Source organism: Vombatus ursinus, unplaced genomic scaffold (assembly GCF_900497805.2).
Source record: "Vombatus ursinus unplaced genomic scaffold, bare-nosed wombat genome assembly UNPS02013950.1, whole genome shotgun sequence".
Classification (NCBI taxonomy): domain Eukaryota; kingdom Metazoa; phylum Chordata; class Mammalia; order Diprotodontia; family Vombatidae; genus Vombatus; species Vombatus ursinus.
The window spans coordinates 114,832-140,118 of record NW_020953728.1 but is presented as its reverse complement, the minus strand read 5'-3'; the positions used below and the strand labels follow the sequence as shown (position 1 = coordinate 140,118).

The 25,287-nt window shown below is 40.2% G+C and overlaps 2 protein-coding genes across 5 annotated transcripts in view; both read left to right on the top strand.

Moving 5' to 3' along the window:
- The window catches only part of LRRK2 (leucine rich repeat kinase 2), a 228,053-nt gene extending 216,573 nt beyond the window's left edge, over positions 1–11,480 (top strand). For 2 of the 4 annotated variants that reach the window (XM_027858948.1, XM_027858946.1), the window contains one exon: positions 1,682–2,551. In XM_027858948.1, coding sequence (XP_027714749.1) covers positions 1,682–1,803 — 122 coding nt within the window. In that variant the 3' untranslated portion in view covers positions 1,804–2,551. Of the gene's footprint in view, positions 1–1,681; positions 2,552–10,132; positions 10,490–11,304 lie in introns of those variants that run through there. The other 2 variants (XR_003568832.1, XM_027858947.1) reach the window with 2 other exon arrangements.
- A 6,974-nt stretch (positions 11,481–18,454) lies between these two features.
- The window catches only part of MUC19 (mucin 19, oligomeric), a gene marked incomplete at its 3' end in the record, with an annotated part of 121,653 nt that continues 114,820 nt past the window's right edge, over positions 18,455–25,287 (top strand). The window contains exon 1 of the mRNA XM_027858971.1: positions 18,455–18,745. Coding sequence (XP_027714772.1) covers positions 18,455–18,745 — 291 coding nt within the window. The remainder of the gene's footprint in view (positions 18,746–25,287) is intronic.

Below are 25,287 nucleotides of genomic sequence, written 5' to 3'. Positions count from 1 at the left end.
TGTGTGTGTGTGTGTGTGTGTGTGTGTGTGTGTGTGTGTGTGTGTGTTTGTGTGTGTGTGTGTAAGAAGGACAGATAGGGGCTGCTAGGTGGCGCAGTGGATAGAGCACTGGCCCTGAAGTTAGGAGGACCTGAGTTCAAATCCGGCCTCACACCAAACACTTGACACTTAGTAACTGTGTGACCCTGGGCAAGTCACTTGACCCCAATTGCCTAATTAAAAAAAAAGAAAGAAAGAAAAATAGATAGATGTAGATATATCTATCTATGTCTGTCTATCTATATATATGCTGAAGCTAATGCAATCTTGGAGTGCATTAAAGAGAGACACAGCTTTGAAGTAGTCACTTGAGGGAATTACAATGGTAGTTCCGCTGTGTTCTGTCCTTTTCAGACCTCATTTGTAATATCGTATTCAGTTCTGGGCAGCATAGTTTAAGGACATAGATAACCTAGAGTATTCAGACAAGGGTAACTAGAATGGTAAAGGATGTTCAATTCTTGATATAAGAGGTTAAGTTGAAGGAACTGGGCATGTTTAGCCTAGAGAAGTTGGGGGTGAGGGGAAACATAATAGATTCTTCCATTTAGTCCCAGAGAGCAGACTAGGAGCAATTGGGTAGAAAGTCCAAATAGGCAACTTTAGACTTTATGTCAGGAAAAACTTACTAACAATTAAAACTGTCCAAAAGTGAAATGGGGACAGCTAGGTGGCGCAGTGGATAGAGCACTGGCCCTGGAGTCAGGAGGACCTGAGTGCAAATCCGGCCTCAGACCAAACACTTGACACTTACTGGCTGTGTGACCCTGGGCAAGTCACTTAATCCCAATTGCCTAAAAATAAATAAATAAACAAAAGTGAAATGGATTGCCTCTAGGTTGGGTTCTCCATCCTTAGAGGACTTCAAGAAGATGCTGTGCCACCAGATGTTGAGAATATTGTAGTGGGAGTTACTTAAACATATAGGCTGGGCACCTTTGTGGTCTCTTCCATCTCTCAGATACTGTGATTATGTTATTTCTTTGATGCAAGGAGCTCTTGGTGAGGCACTTCCTCTGCTGATACATATCAGCAGCTTCTTCACAACTTAGGATTGATTGCCTGGGCACTAAGAGTGACTCAATCAGAGTCCCACAGCCAGTCTGCATCAAAAATGGTCTTGCAACCCTGGTCCTCCTGACTACCAGGCCACGTCAATGCAGTATATCAACATTTTGTCTCCAAAGTAATATTATTGCCGGCAAATATAATTTTTGGTTAATAAATGTCAATATTACTATTAGTTTGCTTTTGTTACATATAATATGCTTTTTCGTAGTTTAGTTTATCTAATAGTATATGTAATGAGTTCACAAATGCATTCATAGATTTATATTTTTTTAATAACTAATTCTAAGTGACATTAGCCATCAATACACCAAGTACTTGTAATTTCAAGTGTCAGACTTCCAATGTGAAATTCTCTCCATTCTGGCAGATTCTAAACTACCTATTACATGTAATCAAAGAGAATTGCCCCTGGTCACAGAGCTAATAAATGTCAGACAAGTTTTGATCACGTATCTTCCTAACTCCATAGGATGCCATACTGCCCAAGATTAGATAGGATATAGCAAATAAATAATACACAGTATCTTTCTGCGTTGCCTTTTAAGACGTGTTTTGTTTTGTTTTTTTCCAGAAGTAGAGTCTTGTTTGTCTATGTGGGACATTAACCTACCACATGAGGTGGAGAACTTGGAGAAGCATACAGAAGTTAGAAAAGAATTAGCTGAAAAAATGAAAAGTATTTCCATAGAGTAAGAAAGCCCATTAGAGAGCATACTTGTTCTATGATTTGCTCCCATTTTAAAAAATTCTTTGACATCTCTTTTAAAATATTTACAATGCAATAATCATTCTTGAATATAGTTTAATATAAATGAACAAATGCCTGTTTTTAATGTGACTTTTATATGTACAAAATAATTATTTAACATTATCAAAGTTCAGGATTCTAAGCATAAAGAAGTATTTTAAAAATTAAAATATTGTAATAATTCTATAATAATTTTTAATAAGATAAAGGAATTTATTTACATTATACTTATTTGGAATGTATGAACTCATCTGTTAATTCGCTAACTAAATCTAGCAGATTTGAAAAATTTTTTATGACAATGAAGGTCATTTTCAACTCGATAAATTCTAAAGTTGAAACAGTTGTTTTGTAAATCAGAATTTCAAAATAATTAAGATATTTTAACATTTAGTACACCTCATATGATACATTCCTATATCACATGTAATTAAATTGCTTATAGTTGTGACACAAAATTTTAAGCATAGTAGTTATATCATTGTTATAATAAATGGATGAGTCCCAAATAAAAGTATTGCCCAATCTGAAAGAATACTGTCAGCAGTATAGCTAATGGAAAATTTTGTGAGCTCTCAGATACCTATTATCCCCGTGATAAGAAGTATCTACAACAATGTAATCTCATGTAAAATAAATACAGTCTGTCTCTTTCTTTCTCTCTCACAGTAATAAAAGCTCTGAATTTGTTGAGATATGTTTACTATGCAATGTGCCCCTTCACTTTTTCTTCACGTATTTTATTTCTTCTTCTTTTTTTTTTAATTGGCTGGGCGGTGGACAGTGACTTGCCCAGGGTCACACAGCTAGTAAGTGTTATGTATCTGAGGTTGGATGTGAACTCAGGTCCTCCTGACTTCAGGGCCGGTACTGTATCCACTGCACCACCTAGCTGCCCCTATTTTGTTTCTTTTTAATTCTTGTAAAATACCTAGACTGTGTTTTCTTGTTTCCTATACTTGCTGTCTCTGAAATTGCTTCAAATCTATTTTCTTCCATTTCATTCTGTTAGATGCCTTATTTTCAGGATTGGAGACATTTCTTGCATTCTTTAATACTAAGAGAAAAATAACCAAATATGTCACTGGTTGGCTTAAGAAGAAACCAGTTTTGTTGTGTAGTTGCTAAAAGTACTTGATAACTTTGGGAAACAATTTTCCATTTTTTTCATTGTGTTATTTGCTCTGAGACATTTTCATAGAGCAGATCTTGACTCCAGTGATTTGTTTCAGTTTCTTTAACTTATAAATAATTTCAAATTCTTAACCTTGAGTTATTCTCTGTTTTAAAGGAAGCTCATTGAATAATTTCCATAGTCTTGACAAGACAATAAGAGATGAATTTGTTTTTTAATTAATTTTAAGGTGTTACTTTCTGTTTATATGTAATAATTCTAAGGTAAAGACCCTTATGGAAAATGTGTGTGTGAATTATATTTATCATGAAAAATAAACATTTTAAAATAATGTTTGATAAGACTATTTTATTTATAAGTTATTTTTAAGTTCTTAAAGCATTTCATGCAATTTTCACACTAAAATGATGATACTGTAGGTAAAGAAGAGATAAAGGAAGGAGCATATTTACAGCAAGCATATTGATTTTGAATTTTTGTTTAGCCTTGATGGTTTTCTATATGTCAGTATAATTACCTGCATATTTAATGAGAGTTGGCATGCAATCCATGTTTACTTGTGATTTGAAATAGAAAGATAGGCAGGAAGGAAGGATGAAGGAAGGAAAATTCAGGGAAGGAAGGGTGAGATTTATTATTTACTATGTGCAATGCCCTGTGTGAAGCAGTGAGGGTTTCAAATATATGCAAAAAGAAAGATAGTCCCCTTGCGGTTAAGGAGCTTACATTCTAATGGAGGGAGACAACACATAAAAGGGAGGGGGTGGGGGAACAAAGGTACCTGGCACTTGGGCATAGTTTTGAATTCCAAAAAGTCAGGAGCAGAACCAGGAGGAGAATGGTTTTTGAAGTCCTAATAGGGCTAGATCTAAGAAGGGAATGAGGGCTAGCCAGCCAGAGACCCTCCACAGAGTAATGTTAGGAGGGAAGAGGATTGGTGGAGGTATATTCCAGGGTAAAAAGGCTACATGATTATTTGGATATTGGATATTACATAGCAAGAAGGCCCCAGGCACTAAAGGAAATTTAGTTTCAGGATTATGACAGCAGCAGAGACATTAGGCCCATCTACCAATTGGAACAGCAGGGTTTTCTAGGGTGAGAAATCCATAGGGTTAGTTAAGTGCCCTAGGCTAAAGAGGTACCAGACAATGAAGGAAATACCTTGTTGAGACAGCAGCAGAAGTAGGATTTTGAAACCATGGTAAGTCAGAAGCAGGTCCAAGAAGGGAATAAAGACTGGCCAGCCTGGGCCCATTCATACAATCCAGGCCCCAGAAGAAATCACCAATGTGAGAAAGATAGCAACCCTAGCAGAAGATATTCCATTAGTAATGGGGAGCACTGAAATAACTGTGAGGTGGAAGACTTCAGTGTGGGAAGGGGTAGGGGAAGGGTGGGGAAAGGAAAAATAGGCCATCTAGGAAAAACTTAAGGGGATTATACTTTGAGGTTTTTTTTGTTCTTGTTCTTATTTTTTTTTGTTTTTGTTTTTGCTTTTTTGGCTAGGCAGTGGGGGTTAAGTGACTTGTCCAGGGTCACACAGCTAGTAAGTATTATGTATCTGAGGCCAGATTTGAACTCAGCTCCTCCTGACTCCAGGGCCAGTGCTCTATCCACAGCGCCACCTAGCTGCCCCCTGAATTTTGATATATCTTACTTCGGGCCTGGAAAATACCATGTGCTTCGTTGTTTCATTCATTTTACTGACCTGCTTCCTGTTGTGATTACTTAACACTAAATTAGCATGGATGTATTAAAATAATGTTAAGGGCTATGTAAACTTTAATACTTCTTAACCAGAATGTCCCTTTTCTAAATTTTATAAATATTTCATGAAGGTAGCGAGTGAAGTTTAGGGAAGTTATACTAGCTGTATTTGAATTGAGTTCAGTAGTGACCAGAAGTTAGGCTAATGGCCTTTATGAACTAAAAAATGATGCTCTTGAACAGACTTCTTCTGGAGAAGACCTTCTACATGTGACACCTTTGGTAGGAGCAGTTCTTGTCTCTGTGCCTGCTCTTTGCTAAGGAGGCAGCCCTGACAGAAGGTATTCTAGAGAAAGAAAACTGAAAAGGAGAAAGCAGGACTAGGACTGGAATGAAAGCTGACTATCCTGGGCTTCTTCACAAAATGGAGGCCAAAATAGCAACTCCTCAATGGAGAATGGCAGGACAGGTGAGAAAGCCCCAAGGGACTGGATACCCTAGAGTAAGGAAGTTCCAGGATGAGACAGATGCAGAGGCATGGTTTTGAATTTGGAAAGTCAGGAGCAGGGCTAGGAGGGAAGTCAAAGCATAGTGGCTTAGGTTATGTCACAAAATTGGAGTTCCCACGAGGCACTCTTCAATCAGAGAAGGGGGATACATGTTGATGGGATATTCCAGGGTGAGAAAACCACAGGGTTAGCTAGATGTTCCAGGTCAAGGAGGAATCAGGTGGAAAGGAAAGTACCAGATTGAGACAGCAGCAGAAGCAGAATCTCAAAGTCCAGAAAGTCAGGAGCAGAGCCATGATCCACAAAATGGAGACCTCAGGAGAAAATCACCAATTGGAGAAGAAGCTAGAGGAAGGGTATTCCAGGGTAAGAAGGCTATGGGAGTGTTGGATGAATAGATAAGGAGGCCCCAGGCACTGAGGGGAGGTCCAAGATGAGATAGCAGCATAGGTATGGTTTTGAAGTCTGGAAATTCAGAAGCAGAGCTGGGAGAAGAATGAAGGGTGATGGGCCTGAACCCCACCACAAAATAAAGCCCACAAGGAGCAGCTCACAAATGGAAGAAGTGGGAGAACCTGGTAGAGGTTTTTAGAGGTATTTATGTGTCTGAGGACACATAAATAATGGTGAAGTGCAGGCACCGAGAACATATTTTGAGGAAGAGATAGTAGTAGAGGCATGGTTTTTAAGGCTAATTAGTCCAGGACGTTCATGAAGGAAATGGTTTTAGAATTCAGGAAGTTAAGAGCAGATTCAGGATGGGGACTGGTTTTGAGGTCCAGAAAGACAAAGACATGGAGAGGAATGAAGAGTGAGCTTAATGGATTCTTGCACAGACAGGGCTGGGAGAAGGATGAAGTGTGACTAGCTTCAACCCCTCCACAAAATGGAGGCCGCAAGAGGAACTCAGCAAGGGGAGAAGCAGAACAAGAAAGTAAGGAGGGAGGACTGGCTATTATGACAGAAAAATATTCCAGTGTGAGAGGGCTGCATGAGTGTTTGGATGCTCCAGGGCAAAGAGGCCCCTGATGCTGAGCAAAATAACTGGAAATTCCTTCCAGTTATTTAGATCTTTATTTTCATAAAGAATGCTTTGTAATTTGTTATGTAAGTCTTGAGTGTACATTGATACATTGGTTCCCAGGGAATTCCAGCAAAGATAAGTGGAAACCAGACCCAGATACCTTGAGTAACACTCCAGCAAAGATAAGCTTTCTTCTAGACTTAGATCTCTTGAGCAGATGTTAAAAAAAGGAGTACCAAATAAAGCAAATATTTAAAAACCACAGAATTTCCAGAAACAGTCCAGCCCAGCTCTCCCAAAGAATCACTCCAACAAAGATGTAGAAGTTACCAGATAGAATCCAGAAAAGTCCAAGAAAAAGTCACAGTGTGTCATTTTTCCAGCCCAGGTTGGCATTGAGAAATAGAGGTCTGCCAACACTGAGGCAGAATTTAGCCAGAAAAGTGCCATTGGAACACACCACCCCAGGGACTGAACCTGGGGCCTGAAACTGTACATTAGATCAAGAAGAGGTCCTCGATCCAGCATAGATAAACTTAATGCTATGTAGGGAGAAAGAATAGGAGCTGACTGGCAGCTAAATGAATCACATCCATGAGTTTGGTTGAAGATTCAGTAAAGACTAAGGAGGAGACCTATATCCAAGGTTGGTGGACCAGGGTGAGGAGCAGTCATGGCGTGAGCCTGAGTACTGGCCAAAAAGCATGAAGAGAAGCAAACCCCAGCCATGTGGCTCTGACTCTGCAGTGAGTCTCAGATCCATTCCTGAGCCCAGTCTAAAGATCGCAGAATGGAAAACTTTGCTATTCTTTCACTTTGAACCTGCAGTTAGTTGATAATGGCTGGGTCTGTCAGCAATGTGTGGGGTGCTCTGGGAGGACTAGCACCTCTGGTGTGAAGGCAACTTATTTGCCTTTGGTGTCCACCTGGCCCTCAACTCTCACCTGTGATCCCAAAAAGCTGTAGCATGCACAGCAGGCATACGCAGTAAAACTTTCTTGGCAGATGGGCTAAACCAGGTTGAGGGGAACCAATGGGCCTCAAACCCATTGGTGAGTTAGAGGATTGTCTAACCCATGCTTGTGTAGACTTCTTACAGCAGAATGGGTTGATAGGAACAATTTGTTTCAATAGCCATGAAAACTGTAGAAGCAGGAGCTATCTCCAGTTACAGCTTGGTTAGACATCAAAGATGCCAAGGCCATCCATTGCATCCCAGGCCATGGCCAGTCATCTTAACTTTTGTCTTGCCACTGAACTTTGATGATTCTGGAAGAGAGAGTGAGGCTAATGACTTTGTGCAACTCTGTTTCACATGCATGTACAAGTGAAGCCGTCACCCTATGATGTCACTGGTCCTCTCTGAAAACTAAGGATGAACGACAACTGTTGGGCAAGTTACTATTTGGGCTACTGGGGAAAGCCCACAGTAAGGTAGCCCAGAGCCAAACCAAGGTAAAACTTTCAAAGGTTAAACAAAAGTACAGTGATCACTCTTCACTCTCTATCAGATAGCTTTGGTAGCTTTCAGCTACTGAAAACTTTCTTGTCCCCAGCCTGAGCTGCCCCTGAGATCCTTAAAGAAGGCAAAAGCAAGATCCAGATAATACAAATCCCAATCAAATAAGGCCCAAGAATTCCCTCCAGAAGTTTTCACAGCCTTGCTGTAACACAATGTCCTAGTTTTAGAGAAAGCTAGAAGAATCAGTTAAAAGAACATATGAATGCTCCAAAACAAATCCCCAAAAGAAGAGAATTACTCCAAAGAAAAACACAGCTTGGACATGAGTAAAACCAGGATTCCCAGGAGAATAAGAATTTTTTTTAAAAAGTTGAAATGATTGTATAAATGAAATGAGAGCCCTGAAGGAAAAGAAATAATAGCTATGGAGGAATGAGTTGAAAGAATGAATAGTTTAGCATGTGGTACCAAATCTTACCCAAATAATAGCCTGTTTGAAAATTAGAATGGTTCAAACAGAAGTTAATGACTTTGTGACATAATAAGAAGTATTAAAACAGAAGATTGGAAAAACAAAAGAAAAAGTGATATATCTCAGATTTTTTTAAGTGACCTTCAAAACAGGTCAAGGAGAGATAATTTAAGATGATTGGACTACCTGAAAAATTTGACACACGTACCCCTCCAAAAAAGAACCTAGAAAATATATTTCAAGTGATCATGAAAGAAAACTTCCAGGACCTATTTATTAGAACCACAGGGCAAAGTAAAAATAAAAAGAATCTGTTGATTACCTCTTGTATGAAAGGGAAACTCCCAAAAATGTCATAGCCAAAATTCAAATCTTTTAGGAAAAAAAATGCTGCAAGTAGCCAGAAAGAAAGAATTCAAGTTCTAAAGAGTAACAGTCAATTTATGCTGTATTACACTAGGTTTAGCAGTCACCACATTATGGGAGAGGAGATCTTGGAATTTTGTACTTCAAACAACAAAAGACATAAGCATACAGCCAAAAATAACTTTACTAGCAAAATCCAATCTCATCCTATGGATTAAAATTGATCTTTAATGAAATAGAGGAGTTCCCAGAATTCATGGTGAAAATGCCAGACATGAGTAACATTAAAAAATAAACACAGATGTCACAAGAAACATAAAAAGGTTAATAAGAATGAGCAATTATTAAAGGACTACATGAAGATGGAGTGTTTTGTGAGAAATGAATATTTCTCTCATATTTAATTATTAATTATTGAATCAGGACCAAGGTTTTACCCCTTTTTCTGCTTCCTCATCCAGAAACCAACAAATGTGGGAAATCCAGAGATTTACCCAAGCCAAGATCTAATCACACAGTAAAAACACTTCTAAGTTTAGGCTAATGGGTGTATTCCTGGTCATTGTGTTTGCTTCCTTAGACAGGTCTAAGGAAGTGTTGATTCTCCCTATTATCAAGGCAAATGATATGGAAATTGAGGTCTCTTTGACCAAGATTTGAGTGACCCCAAGACCTACATATATATATATATATATATATATATATGTATATATATATATACACATATACACATATATGCATATATAGCCCATAACCTCCCATCGTCTTAACTAATCCAAGTTGATTGCTATCCCTCTGGAACTCCTACTCTTCAAAGGGCATATAAATTGTGACCTCACCACCATTAGGGGTCTTTGGTGTGAGAGATGGCTATATGACCATCTTTTTATTAACGAAATAATTAAATTACCCAGAAACTATGTCTCTCAAACCTTTGTAATCATCATAGTTTTGGTGAACCAGGAATGGGTACTTGAGGAAAATAGACCAATAGTGATGAGGATGGGAGCTAGACCCCAAAAAGGAAAAACCCTGGACTTCCCCACATGGCCAAATCTCTGGGGTTCTCCTGAGGCTATAATCCCACCCACTGGCCTTTCATTGTAGCTAATCTCCCAATTCTCTGTTACCCTTAACCTAGCCTAGCCCTCCATTGTCTTATCTCCCAATGGCTCCTGGCCATTTCTCACCCTTAATCCTAGCTAGGCTCCATTCTCCCTTGCCCAGGTTCCAGGAGTTCTGTTCACCCCCGCTTACTGGCCACTCCCATCCAGATCTCCTTAGACCCCTCCTCCAGTCACCTCAAACTACTTGGCCACTCCTAGATCTCTCCCACAGTCTTGGACCACAAGGTCCATCTTGTCACCATTGAGGTGCTCAGATTCTTATAACCTAGCCAATAACTAATGTTCAGACTCCTTAAGAGTCTGCCCAGCATGATGGATGTTCTAATAAACCTTGTCTTTGGCTGAAAGAAGGCTTGGGTCGACCTTCGGGCAGGACCTGTGTATTGTGATTTTGGGGCTCAGCACCCCTCAACCCCTAAACCTCAACAATATGACTTCAGATCTCCCAGGAAATGCTTTCTCTTTCCAGCGCTCAACAGGTAAAACTTTGTCACCTAGAAAGAGGGCCTTTCCTGAGAAACTGTGAGCTGAGATTTTGCCTCTCCTCAACCTGAGACTTCTGATTCTAATCTTCAATCTCTCTGGGTAAGCATATATGTGTCTATATGTCTGTTCTGCTAAAAGAGCCCCAGAGTTCTGGCAGGAGGTGTAGTGTTCTGTCAAAGAGAGCTTTTGAGACTTCTGTTTATCAGGGCTCAATGTGGGAACTAAGGCCACTGAGAGAGAGTATGATTTTGTTTGTCCTTGCCTTTAGGTCTTTGTTGTTGTTGTCGTCATCGTTGTTGTTGTGTGTGTGTGTATGTGTGTGTTTGGGGGGGGGTGTTGTTTTTGTTTTTATTTTTTGACTTTAGGATACAGCCTGCGTGGGAGGGCAGGGAATCCCTTAGGCTATCTGTTTAAAAAGGGCAATTGTGAGCTTTGGAGGCAGACAGGGAAAGAGTTTTCTCTCTCAGCACTTTTTTGAAGCAAAAGGGCCAATCTACCTAGGGGCCCAGAGCTGGAGCCTGCCAGGGCTGATGTTTGATTTTTTTAATGGGCAAGTGAACTGAAATTCAAATTCATCTAAAGTGAAACTAAATAGCCACAAAAGGGAATTTTTTTCCTGTGCATAAAGAAAGGAAGACAAAAAGAAAAGCCAGCGCCAAATGTGACAGGAGAGTAATGGCCTTAAATGCAGTTGAATGGGAATGCTTACAGGGAGGCTGTTAAAATCCTGAGAGATGAGGCCAGGTAGAGAACGGAAAAACTGGAGGAAAAAAAAAAAATCTATTTTGGTCAGAGAAGAGGTAGAACCTTGGTTATTTTAGTCAGATGAGCATTTTAAACTTGATTTGTAGATCTAAAGGTGAGAGGGCTTTTGAATACATATTGCCTTCATTATTTTAAGGGAAGGAGATTTAAAGAAAAAAGTCTTGAAGGAGTTGAGGGAAGAACAACCTTTTTGTCTGTGGCCAAAGTTGGAGAGGAAGACAGATAAGGGAAACATTAGAAACTAGTGAAATAAGGTATAGGGATGTGGATACTTGGGATGTGGTTGGAAGATGAATTAAGAAAAAATTTTATAACTTGATTTGAAAGCCAATACAGGTAACTAACTGATGGGGTGCTTGTGCTTGTACTTGGACTCCAATTTCTCCCTAGCCTCAGAAACACTGTCTCTGACGACCACTCCCTAGCCCAAGGACACTGTGCCTAGCAGTTATTCATGTGTGAGCCCCAGCACGACCGTTATCTCTCTTCCTGATGCAGCTACACAAAGCTGGGTGAGAGAGTGCTGGGCTGCTCAGGCCCCAGCCCTCAGATCATGTCTCTGGAAGCCTCCCAATTTCTTAGTAAGTTCCTGTCTTTTGAGAAAGCTTTCCCTTGTTGCAAAGCATTCTCTCATCAAGACAGAGGGAGTGGGGTGCCTTGCCCAGCCCGAGGACTCTTCCTTCTGCCAGACTCCAAAGATCCATACCTCTGTCATCTCCCTCCCTGGCCAGTATACTCCCTGTACTTTCTCAGCCATAGCTCCCAAAGACACCTGGAACTTTAGATTACCTCATCAGTGTCCCTGGCATTCCTTTCCCATGCCCTTTTCCATATAAACTCTAGCTCCATCCTCAGTCTCTTGCAGCTTCCTTAAGAATCCTTGCCCACTGAAAAGCGTAATAATAAACTTTTTGCAACTTGACTTAAAGATTGCTTGAGTTTGTGAATTCATTCCAGACGACCCCGTGTTCTCAGACCGCAGTAGTAACTATATGAAGTTGGGAGAAATTTGATCTATTTGATACTATCACTTTTAAAATCTTTTGCAGTAGATTAGCTAGAAAATAGCGAATCCCATAATACGAAATAATATGAAATAATTGAAATTAATAGCTTTTGTGTAAAACATAATACTGAATCAATGAAATTATAAATTAAGGTTCTGTATGATATCATTTCGAAATTAGATCCAGGCGTAATTGAATTTATGATGATCTCATTTTAATTGAAATTTATTATTTATTGTGTGAAAACAGAGCAGACCTCTGGTCAAACAAGGAAACAAGCAAGGGTTACTAGAACTCCCCTTCCCACTCAGCCCCTATAAACCTTGTTTTTCCTGACAGCCAAACCCGAGGCTTCCAGGAGCATTCTGCTGCCTCACCCACCCACAATAGAACTCTGGGGGCTTTCCATCCTGACCCTCTTCCTTGTTCCCTGGGGTATTTCATGACTTCTGTGAAATGACCCCTTCACAGGTATCTACCAAACCCCAGGAATGGTAGCAGTACCTGATTGGGCCACAGCACAGCCATTCCCACTCAGTTTTGCAGTTTTTGTCTTTATATTCTGTGCAGCCTAGCCCTAAAGTCAGCTCAGTTCCACCTGCAGCTCTGAATGCGTCCCACCAACTTAAGAGAAATAAAGCACACATACAACCTAATTCTATTTGTCTTTCTTATACTGAAAATGGGTTAACATTTATGTGGTGCTGTGACTCAGACAGGATAAATAACTGGAGATGGGACCCTTCCCCAGCAGTATTGTGACTTGGTGCTACAAGACCCATTTTCCTGAAGGGTGGGTAAGTGTCTTCTCTATGTCCTGCTCATATCTCAGATTCCCACTTGTTTGGTAGAAGTCAACATTGCTCTCCAAGCTGGCTCTAGGGTCAGAGACCATGCAGCTGTAGACAGGTCTTCTCTGAGGGTAAGGATATCCTCTGTAATTTGGCTATGGATCAATCAGAATCCAAGGATGGGGATCTGAATAACAAAATCATCACTTTCTATGTGTCAAGTCACAATCTTATGACCATAAATATTGCCAGAGATGGTTTCAGTTGACCAAAGATAGTCCTGAATTATGTTGGCCCCACTGAGGCTCTTTTGACCAGTCTAAATTGGTATATCTCAAAAGTAAATTAAATCAGAAGGCCAACAAGATGTCTAGACTTATATGGGTAGAGGCTTCCTCCCTTACAGCTCGAGAATCTACCTAGATATGGTCCCATGAGGGACCATAAGCCTGGCACTTGTCACTATTGCAAAAAGCTGGGGCATTGGAAATCCAAATGTGGGACCTGCATCAGGCTTTTACAGAATACCAGGGTTGGTAAAGCCCTCCCCCACAAACTTAGGGGTGCTTCAAGGAAGGTCTGCAAGATCTGGTCCCCATCTGCCCCTCTCAACTAGGAGAGATATCCATGCTAATACAGGGCCACTCCATCTCTGCCTTGATGGATATAGGGACTACCCTGTCAGTCTTGGATCCTTGCAAATTTCCTGCCCCCTTCCTCAGAGTAATGATAGCCTGTTGGTGGTGGGGGTTTATAATGAGCCCTCTCCCTCTGAGCTTTTTGGACCTCCCCTCTCGGACAGGACCACTTCAAACACACCTTCCTCCTCATCCCTGAGGCCCCTTGTCACCTCCTTGATTGCAATATCCTATCCTTCCTCTCTGCTGTGCTCAGTTTCACCATGGCCAGCTTTTGATTGGATCATCATTGTCCCAGTCCTGTGCCTGTAGCTGCCCTATACCTCCTGCCTTAGTGAAAGGCTCCTGGGACCCTTGAGGAGCCACTGCCCCTCATCAAGGTCCTGCCCCAGTTATGGGCCACAGACCACACAGACATTGGGCACATCTCTACAGCCACCCCCACAGAGATTCGTGTCGACCTCTCATGCCCTCTCCCATGTCTCACCCATTACCTACTTTCCCATGCCACCACTGAAGGTGCTAGGCTCCTACTCCAGAGTTATATTTCAAAGGGACTAGCTGTTCCCTGTACTTACCCCTGCAATACCCCAATTTTCCCTGTTAGGAAACCTGGTAACCAAGGTTGGCACTTCATCCAAGACTTCTGTGCCATTAAGCCACTGGGTTTCAATTTTTGCCAGGCAGCTGCTTGATTAATGTTGAGTGTGATGTAAATTTAGAAGGGCCTCAACCACATTGGGTGCAAGAAGCATTACAAGGAAGTCAAGTATGATGTCCTCACTTTGTTTGAGAGTCTCAGCTATAGCAATAATGCTCCTTAGGCAGGGTGGTATAACCTCTTTCACCTGTGGTCCCTAATTCCCATACTCAGAGTAATCTCTGTCTGCTTCTGTGTTCACTGCTGTTGACTTCTACAGTGCCTTCTTTTCTATTCTCATGTACCCCTCCAGCCAATACCTTTTTGCTTTTAGTTGGAAAGGTCGACAACACAGCTGAACCATTCTTCCTCAGTGTTTCACTGAATCTCCCTCATGCTTCTCCCAAGTTCTACATGATAATCTTGCCTCTCTTGTCCTCCCTAATCATTCAGCACTCCTTCAACATAGAAATGACCTGCTGCTCATCTCCTCTGACTTAACCTTGGGGGAGGGCTATACCATAGCACTCCTCACATCTCTAGCTTTAAGGCTTCCCAAGATAAATGCCAGTTTTGCTGCCCTTCGTAAAATTCCTTAGGCACTTCATATCTCAGGATACTGTCTCCCTTGATCCTGCACGAATCCAAGCTATCCACAATTTTCCCCTCCCATCATCCAAAAGGCAACTTCAGGCTTTCTTGGGCCTCACTAGGTATTGCTAATGCTGTATACCCTAATTTTCTTTCCTCCCCTGCCCCCTGTATAAAGCCCTGAGATGCTAAAGTCCTGACCCCTTTTTCCTGTCCAAAGAAGTCCATCAAGGCCTCCTTCTCTGAGCCCCCCTGCTCTTGGCTTTCCCAATTATCCCTACCTTTTGAACTCGTTGCCATGGAAAAGGGAAGGAATGCAGTAGGAGTCTTAGCACGGAAACATGGGGATCAGTGTAGACCAGTAAGATATAGCAAACAACTCGATGTGGTAGCCAGAGGCCTATAACCCTGCTTAAGGAGTATTATCACTATAGCTGAGACTCTGAAACAAAGTGAAGACATCATATTTGACTCCCTTCTAATGCTTCTTGCACCCCATTTGGTTGGTTGATTCTCCTAAATTCACATCACACTCAACATTAATCAAGCAGCCTTCTGGCAAAAACTGAAACCCAGCTACTGATGCGGCTCCATGTCACCATAGAAAGACTTACTGTACTAAATTGACGAGTTTTTAGAAATTTTAGAATTTTTAGAAAATTGAATCAGACCAGTCTGTGAGCACCCACAAGTCTAATCCCACCGACCATGACTGCATCATGACTCGAGACCACCTGCTGATTCCAAGACATCCACGAGACACCCTTCCCAGATGCCAACCTCATGGTTTTCACAGATAGCTCCTGCCTGAGGAATTCCCAGAAACAAATAGTTGCAGGTTAAGGTATCACCACAGTAACTGAGGTACTGGAGCCAGGTCCCCTGCCCTATGCTTACTGCACACAATAGGCAGAGGTAGAAGCCGTATCAAAAGCTTATGAATTGGGAAAGGGACTAAAAATTAATGCCTAAGCTGTGTGACTCTGGGCAAGTCACTTAACCCTAATTGCCTCACCAAAAAGCAAAAAAAGAAGAAGGAGAAAAAAGTCTGCATAGACAGCAGGTATGCCTTTGGAGTTGCCCATAACTTTGAAATGTTATGAAAGCAGTGAGGATTCTTAACCTCCACCAGAGAGCCCATAAAGAACAGCAAGCAGGTCTCCAGGTTCCTAGAATGTCTGCTCCTCAAAGCTGGCCACTCATGTGAATCGACCCTGAGGCCTGACCAGGCAGCCCTCTCACCCCCAATTCCTATAATGGTCTCCTGCACCTCACCCACTGCACTGGTACCTAGTGATCTATAACTTTAACAGAGGCCCAAGCCTTGGTCTTTCCAGAGACAGTGCACCAAAGGGAACTACAAGGGTGTACCCAAGACTCTGAAATGGTGCTTTAGAAACATGAACAACCAGCTGTCCTCCCCCACTAGGTGCATTGGCCTCTGCTGAGTCACCTGCATCACCTGTGCCATCGGGGACCTGGCAAGTTTAATGAACTTCCCAACATTGGTGAGGAATATCCAAAAAGGAGGCCTAGGAAGTGGTGTCTGAATGTCAGTCCTGTCCTTGTACAACTCCTCCAAGCCCCTTAGGCTTCCCTGAAGTCGTTTTCCACACTCTTCCTTGCCCTTTGAGATCTGGCAGATTGACTTCATCTAGCTGCCCCCATGCCTAGGATATAAGTTTGCCTTGGTTATGGTCTGTATGTTTTCCAGCTGGGTGGAGGTCTTCCCATGTTGGGTGGCCACCATAGGAGTGGTAGGGAGGGCTCTATGTGAACACATCCTTTATTGGGGGGGGGCCCATAGGAGGTTCATAGTGATTGAGGAATCCATTTTACAGGCTAGGGGATCAGGATGACCCTGGAGGCCTGGGAAATCCACCATCACCTACATTGTGTTTACCACCCTCAGTCTTTAGGGATGATCAAGAGAATTAATGGGGTTTTGAAGGGATTACTAAGGAAATTGACCTCTGATTTCCAAGTACCCTGGGTCAAGGTACTCCTCCACTGCCCTACTTGCTTTCTAGTCACGACCAAATTTTCTTTCTGTGAGGCCATTACCAAGAGACCCAATGCCTCTCACCCTGACAGATCTCTCCCCACTTATATCACATTGTCTTCAGGAATATTATGTCAAGCTTAGTCAACAGATTCATCAGGGTCAAGATATTGCCTCTCAGTCTCATTCCCTAGGTCCAATGCCTGAAACCAGCTCACCTATCTCCCCCAGCAACTGAGTATACTGGAAACTCCACCTGCAGAAACACTTCCTGGGACCCTGGTGGAAGGGGCCTTTCCAGGAGCTACTCACAACTTCCACTGCTGCCAAACACCAAGGATTTATCTGTCACACCTAAAGACTGCTCCTGCTCCTGGGTGGACATCTGAATCCATTGGAGGTCTTGCCCTTCGGGTTCATAAGGGCCTGAAGAAGATGACATCTGAGATAGGTGGCTCCCCCAAGAATCCGGACCACGTTTACCAGAAGAAGGGCTCCCTCCCCACTTGAGCCCCCCTTTTTTTCTTCATCCGTACATGCCATATGCCATTTGCTCATATCTCTTGGCCACTCTAGCTTTGGTTTTGGTTTGCTTTGGCTGTATTGTTTTCTTCCACAATGCCCCGTACTCTCCCCATCTTGGGTTTCCTTTTGGCCTGCTCCTTCTGCCTGCTTACTTTTATCTTGAATGGCTGCCCATCTCTGGGGGCACCCAATTACCAGGGAAGAACGAACTCTCCTCCTCCATACCTGCTCACCCCATGCCTCCTGAGGCAGTCAGACTGTTTAGCCTGTCCAACTGTTGGCTGTGTGTCGACCCACAAGGGGCCACTTCAGCGCAACCTACCTCAGTCAATGATTGGGGGTCTATTGAATTGGCAGCCCAAGCCCACCCCAGTAAAGGTCTTAGATTCTCAGAGAATGTCCCAGACAGCAAGATGTATGAGGCCCAGGAAACCATGTGAACTTGATCTTTTCAGGAATTAAACATTGTCCTCAGTACTCCTCACTTCTGTAGGTGGGTAGGTAAAACCCTCATCTGCCTACCCCTCAACAGCATTCTGGGCCCTGTTTTCTCTGGAGCCACTTGAGTCTCTTTAGTCCCCCCTGCTGCTTTTTGCTGTTTATCAAATCACACCTCTGGAACTCCTATGGGAGACCTTGATATGACCCAGTGCAGCTACACTATTTGCATTCATCCTAGTGAACCTAAGCCAACCCCTAAAGGGAGATTGACTTCATGATATTTAGTCCTACCTTCTTGGATCCTAGAAACCAATATGACCCAAGGGGTCTTTGGGTTAGGTGCCACTCCCTGTCACAGGCCAACCTGGAGTTCTGGCCCTACAAACAAGAGCAGAAACTACCTTTTGGGACCACTACCAGGGGGATACCTCTGGGTGGAACACTGGTATGGCTTGACATCCAATGGCTCCCCTAACAATCCCTGTCTGAAACTTTGTATGGGCATGCTTCTCTCTCAGTCCTGGCCCCTGTACAATGACACCTCCCCCAAGTGTGGGCACACATAACAAGGCCACTATCAACTATCTCTGGCTCCATCACATTCTCCCTTACCCTACCATCATCCTTTTAGCAGACTCTCTCTCCTCAGTGGACTGGACTATGTACCATCGTTCATGCCGTGCCTGATCTCCAGTATATTCCAGGCACCACTCTGGTACCTCTGACCCCCTGAAAATATTGTTACCATGGATTTTCACCCCTGGGTCATGTTCCACTGCTCCCAGCATGTGGTCCACGTAACGTCCTCATTATAGGTGGCAGTATCCTGGCCGCTACAGGAATGGACGCAGGAGGTCTGATTTCTGGAAATGAGGTTTTGAGGAACCTGTCCAGACAGGGCTGACATGAATGACCAGATAGCGAAAGTGGTGGGAGATCTGAAGGGTGAAATCAACTCTCTGGCCAGGGTGGTCTTACAAAACCGGTGGGCATTGGATGCACTCCTCACAGTCCGGGGGGCGGAGGGGGGAGGAGGAAGGGGGTCTGTCTTCCTCATTGAGGAATGCAGTTTTTATATTAATAAGTCCCAACAGATTCAGGATAGCATAGGCGCATTTCACACTCTTGCCACCCTGTTAAGGGAACAGGCCGCAGGGATCCAGTGGTATGACATGTTCTGCAACATTTCCCCTGAAGTGGGTGGTTTGATCAGATCCCTCCTCTTTTCTGCTGCTAGGATACTTACTGTCCTCACTGTCCTGGAGAATAAAATTATGCTGTCCATAATCATTCCTCCTTGATCTGCAGGACATATCTCTGATGTTTCTTTGACCAAAAGGAGGGAATGTGAAAATGTCAGCAGACCCCTGGCCAAACAAGCAAGAGCTACTAGAACTCCCCTTCCCACTCTCAGAGGAAGAGTAAGGCTCTGCCCCTATAAACCTTGTTTTCTCTGACAGTGCTTTAAAGCCAAACCTGAACTCTATGGTTGCAAGGAGCATTCTGCTGCCTCACCCACTACAATAGAACTCTGGGGACTTTCCATCCTGATTCTCTTCCTTGTTCCATGTACCCTGGGGCATCTCATGACTTTAGTGAAATGACCCCTTCACAGGGAAATGGAAACCAAACCTGAAGTACAGTAGTAGTACCTGATTGGGCCATGACACGGCCATTCCCACCCAGCTTTGCAGTTTTTGTCTTTATGCTTTGTGCAGCCTGACCCCAAAGTGGTTCCGCATGCATGTTGCCAGCTTGAAAGAAATAAAGCACACATACAACCTAATTCTGTTTGTCTTTCTTAGACCAAAGTCTAGGGTTGACAATTGTTATTATACTATATCAGGAAACTTGTTAGCTGTGTAGTTCTAAGCCATGTTACCCCAGTTTGTAATGCGTATAGAGATAGTGCCTAATATTAATTTGATAATTTACTATATTAGAAATAGTTTGAAATGTGAATTCTTTAATTCTTTTGGCTTATAGATTTAAATTGTTAAAAGACAATAACCAGTAGCAATTAGTAACTGGATTAGAGTGTCAGTATTTTAAGATTTCAGGATCTAGCCCCATGCTTAAAAGTGCAGTAATTTTACTTCAATTAAGAACTAGAAATTGCAAAGGAAAAGATTTAGAAGTCCGTAACCAGCTTTAGTCTGAGAGTAAGGTTAGATAATCATCTGGTTATTCATGTCCATCTTTCAGGATAAATCAGGAAGGTTTTATTAAATCTAACACTACATAAATATAGGATATGGTAAAGATATTGGTTATGTGATTTGTGACTAATATAAAAATCTTAAATCTTTCTTTGTATTGCTCAATTATTATTTAATTCAGCTATTTAAATAACTCTGTGAAGGCACTTAAAGGTTTCTGTCTGGAGAAACTGGCTAGCATTAAATCAAATTCCTTAGGTCTCTTTGCTTGGGCCCAAAAGCAGCAGTACAACTTAGAATCTTGGGATATTTTAGCTCAGCACATTTTAAGCTAACTTGATGATAACAGGTATGATAATCTGGGATGCTTAGGGCAACTCTTTATTTGATAAATCTCAAACGCAAGGGAGGCAGGGGTTCCAGCTCCTTAAAGAAGTAGAAGAAGAAGAAGCTGGGAATCATAACCATGTGCCTTTTAAAAAAGAAAAAAATAATGAATAGGTTAGGAAGCTGTTAGGTCATTCTATCAGCCCTGCTGACCACATGCTGTAATATTCTGTAGTACTATTATTTAATAAGACATTTCATCTAAAATTATTTGGATATCATTTATGAAAATTTCAAGATTGTTAACTAAGCTATTTGGAATTATTGTCATACTGTTAAAACCTATAAAGTATTTATATAGGTATTTAAAAGGAAAACTGGAATTGTACAAAGAAAAGATCTTGTAAAACCTCCTTTGTAAAAACTACAAGAATTCTTAGAATCACGTAGTCATAAATTTTTATCAATCCTATACAAGAATTTTCTGTGTTGTGAAATTCCTACTGAATAAATGGGAATCTTTGCACAAAATTGGAGTGTGATTTTCAAGCCTGCTTCATCTAAAGATATTTTTGAGTGTATGTTAATCTGGAGGTTTATAGCAATTGACCAGTGCCTCCCTTTCTGTCTCCCCCATCCCCTCCCCTGGGTTTAAGTGAACTATCATATATTCACTATCTATGTGGGATTCCAGGATGTAATTATTTTTTTATTTCTAGTGGTATACTTAAAGACAAAGGGAAGAAAAAGATACTGTGTAAATTTTTAAAGGTAAACTTTGTTATTATAATAAGGCTAATTTAATTGGGTATGTTGGTTTTGATTTAGAAAAACTGAATTTCCTCCCCATTGTAAATATCTTTTGACTAGAGGGAGGTGGTACTTAAGAATTTGTGATGATTAAGAATTTATTTTGGGTTTATGGCACTTTTGGGATTTGTGATACTTAAAGACAATTTACACCAACTTAGTCTTGATCAACTCCAATTTTAAAGATTTATGTTTGCTTTAAGGTTGAATGAGAGAGAGATATCTATCACTTTAGAGGTTTCCAACCAATTTACTTCATGAAAGTTTAGTGACTATCTTTTTAAATCAGGATAAATTTTAGGCTCTTTTTTAAGAAAGAGAAATACTTTTAGGAAGAAATGCTTAAGTAAAAATATTTTGTGTACATATTTAGTTAAAAACATTTGTGAGTTTTAGAAGGCCTGATTAATTTTTATTTGTAAGCTAATTTGTTGTAATAATTTGATGTTGATAACAATTGTGTCCAGACCTATTGTGATTAGTGAGATTATTATTTGAGGAGAAGGTTTTTTTCAGGAGGACCCTTAATATTCTTTGAGTTTCGTTCCTAGGTTTGTTATGGCCTTGGAGTAGCCCCTTAAAAGGAGCTCTTTCAGAAAAACATCAGCAATCAGTAGTTCAATGGAAGTAACATCTGAAATCTAAGGCTAGTGAATACCTGTCCCTAAGTATAAAGTAGGGAGGTTACCTTGGAAAGGCCAAGGTGGACTCTTCTTAATTAATTTTCCCATATAAGAAATCTGTCTACCTGGCTCCATATTTCAGGCTACTTAATAGTGGTGAAGGCCTTGAGGACTAGTTTTGATGTTGTTATAACCATGTCCCTGCTTCTAATTCTAATAGCAAATTTCTATTTGAAAAAAATGGATGGAAAAAATGGAATTTTACCATTGCAATGTTGGATTTATTAGTTATTAGATTAATATTAAAGCATCTGAATTACTGTAATAAGCTGCAAGTGGGAAAGATCTTGCTATTTTGATCTGAATTTATAGTCATTGTATGGCCTAAGCAAGCATTAAATGAATTAAAATCAAGAACCTATTTGGTTTATACTTTAAGGAATAAAATTTCAGTACAGTCAGTTGTGTTAGTGAAGAGCTAACCTATGAGCTATCTTGGGTCACCTTAACAGGAAATATGACTTTATTTATGTTTGTTATTTAGTCTGGGATTAGAATACATGTAGAAATGCATGCAAGCTACTTAAGGATCACCTTAAAGATGTTCCCATTTTTTTAAAAGGGATACTGAGATCAATAGTCCATGTTTATGTCCATTTGAACATGGTTAATAACTGAACATGTTTTACCATAGATAATGTTTCATATAATCTACTCTCTGTATATAATTTGGGATTATTATATTTACACATCCCAAGTCTTTTGTTGTTTGTTATTAAGCATCTTAAAGCAAAATCATTTGTGTAATGTTGAACTTAAGGATGAAAGAGCATCTACTTGGCATGAGTCCTGGTTATATCAAGATAAGTTGTGATTTTTCTGTGATGAATCTCTTACTGTTACCAATGTGAGATTATAGTTAATACTTGTTATCTAGAAACTCAGATATAAACAGAAAATTAGAACCCAAATTTTTATACTTGGCATAAGTGTGATCCTTGAGTGCTGAATCCACCTGAAACTCTAATTATTGGAACTTGCTATTTAAGACCTTATAGTATTATAACAGATATTATTCTGAGTCTGTCTCTAGATATGATCATCAAGGAATACTATTGAGTCAATGATCCATGATGCCATCAACCCTCTGTGGTTTTACATCTATGATCTGCGGGTATTTTCATGGGAAAAGATTGGGAGAACAGCTATTGATGTGGGCTGAGATAGGATTCTCCTGACTCAATTTCCCCAACATGACATTTCTTGAACAGAAAATATCCTACCTGGCTGACTTTAAGCCTGGCTCAATGCAATTGGCCATCTATATAACTTTTGCTTGGAATTGACGTGAAGTTAGGAAGTATTATTCCCTTACTGTATAGTTATGTCTCTATTCTCCTTTTATGTCAAATTTCTATAATCATGTCAAATGATCAGTATATGAATACAATATTAAATCTTTAGCTTATAGGCTTATACTGGAGCACATCTGAGTTACTACAATAAGATTCAGGTAAAAGATTTGAGCTTTTAGCCTCAAATTTTATTGCTTTTCATATTCCAAACAACTAACTAAATATTTAGCCTTGACATCTGTTACTAGTTATATATTCCTGTGTGAGTTAAGGTTAATTTCTCATAATGATATAGGGATAATTAGGCAAATGATACAAAGATTTGTGAAACCAGGATATGATTCTGTTATTTAGTGAATATCATAACTGTCTCAGTTCTGTGTTAAGAAAAGGAATATCAGTACAATTAGTCATCTTAAAAGAAGAATGGCTTGTGGTCTGTCTTGTAAATGCCTTAAAGAAACATCCACTTTTGGTAGAGGTTATTCATTTGAACATGGCTAGGAATTGAAAATATTTTGTTAGAAATAATTTACTTGATATGTACTGTTTTATAAATGATTCCTTAATGTATTTATGCTTCCCATCTCAGAAACTTTTATTACAATTGAAGTTAATCTGGCAACTTTTAAATGAATTCATTTTTGTATTAGAGTCCATCTTCTTATAAAAAGTGTTGTTATTAATTCCTTGGTGGAATCTCATACTCCTAATAGGGCAATGAATAATGCCAAGTATAAAAAATTGGGTTCTAATTTTCTGTTTATATCTGAGTTTCTTAGATATATCAACATGAGAGTTGGCAAACCTAAAATTGTAAAATTCCTGGTCTAAAAATTTCCAAATTTGATTTTATAATAGTAGAGACATAAGGGCTGAGTTAACTTTCATTACTTGACCTGGTTATTGGCAAAATAATTTAAATCTGTGTTAAGACCAATTTTGTAGGAGATTTTTAAGAGAGAGAGGATTTCTACAAATGACTTGAGTCTAAGAAGACAGACAATCAGCTGAAAACTGCTCTGAGACCACATCCAGACCAGAGGGCTGCATTAGATGGTGTCCCAAGAACCTGACAGCTGTATGAGATGAGATTTCTTAGCCTTAAATGGGAAGGTCTTTTATCTATAAGGTCTATTTGCTATAGAGGACTGCCCACCTTGGTTTTGTCCATGAGTCAATCAATTTCTCCCTTTTCTCCCCTCACTTTGTTACCCATCATAAACCCAATAGTTAAAAACCCTTGGTGAAGTGTTTGTAATATCAGTTAGCGATTGATTGAGGAGACTTTGTCTCTCAGAATCAAATGGGGAAATGTGGGAAATGAATATTTCTTTTTTATATTTAATTACTAATTATTGAATCAGGACCAGGGTTTTTCTCATTTTCTATTTCTTCATCCAGAAACCAGCCAGTATGGGAAATCTGTCTTAGAGATTTACTCAGGCCAAGATCTAATCACACAGTAAAAGCAATTCTAAGTTTGGGCTAATGGATGTATTCCTGTTCATTGTGTTTGCTCAGGCAGGTCTGGGAGAGTGTTGATTCTACTTATCAAGATAAGTGATATGGAAATTGACATCTCATTGACCAAGAATTGAGTGACCTAAGTCACATACCCCAAGACCTTAATTTTAATATAGCCCTACACTTACCATTGTGTTAACCAATCTGAGTTGATTACCATCCCTCAGGAACTCCTACTGTTCTAAGGGCATATAAATTGTGACCTCACTGCCATGAGAGGTCTTTGATCTAAGAGAGATGGCCAAATGACCATCCTTTATTAATAACCTGCTGGCCTTATTAATAAAATGATTAAATTACCCAAAAATTATGTCTCTTGAAACTTTTTAATTGTCACAGTTTACATTATTATTTTTGATTTTTAAAAATTTACAGAAACCTATTTTCTCTCCCTCTCATTCCTCACCCCACTGGAAAAAAAAAACAAAAGCAAAATCCTTCTAACAAATATACATAGTTAGGCAAAATAAATTCTCCCATTGGCTGTGCCAAAAAAATAAAAAAATTTGCTTCATTCTACATCTCGAGTCCATATCTCTATGTTAGGATATAGATGGCATACTTCATCATTTTTTGTCAGTTGTTTATTTTTACAGTGTTATTGTTATTGTAGATATCATTTTTCTGGTTTTCCTGATTCTGTTCTTCATAATTTTGCACAAGTCTTCAGAATTGTTCATTTTTATAATACTGTTTTTTTCTGCCAATTTCTCTTGTTGCTAGTTCAGAGTTTTTCCATGTCTCTTTAAAATCATCTTTTTTCCCCACATTTCTTACAGCAAAGTATTTTCCATTACATTCATACGCCACAATTTGTTCAGCCATTCCCCAGTTGATGGATATCACCTTAGTTTACAGTTTTTTGTCAAGGCAAGAAGAGTTATAAAAATATTTATGTTTTTACAAATATAAATTTATGAAATTTGGTATAAAAACT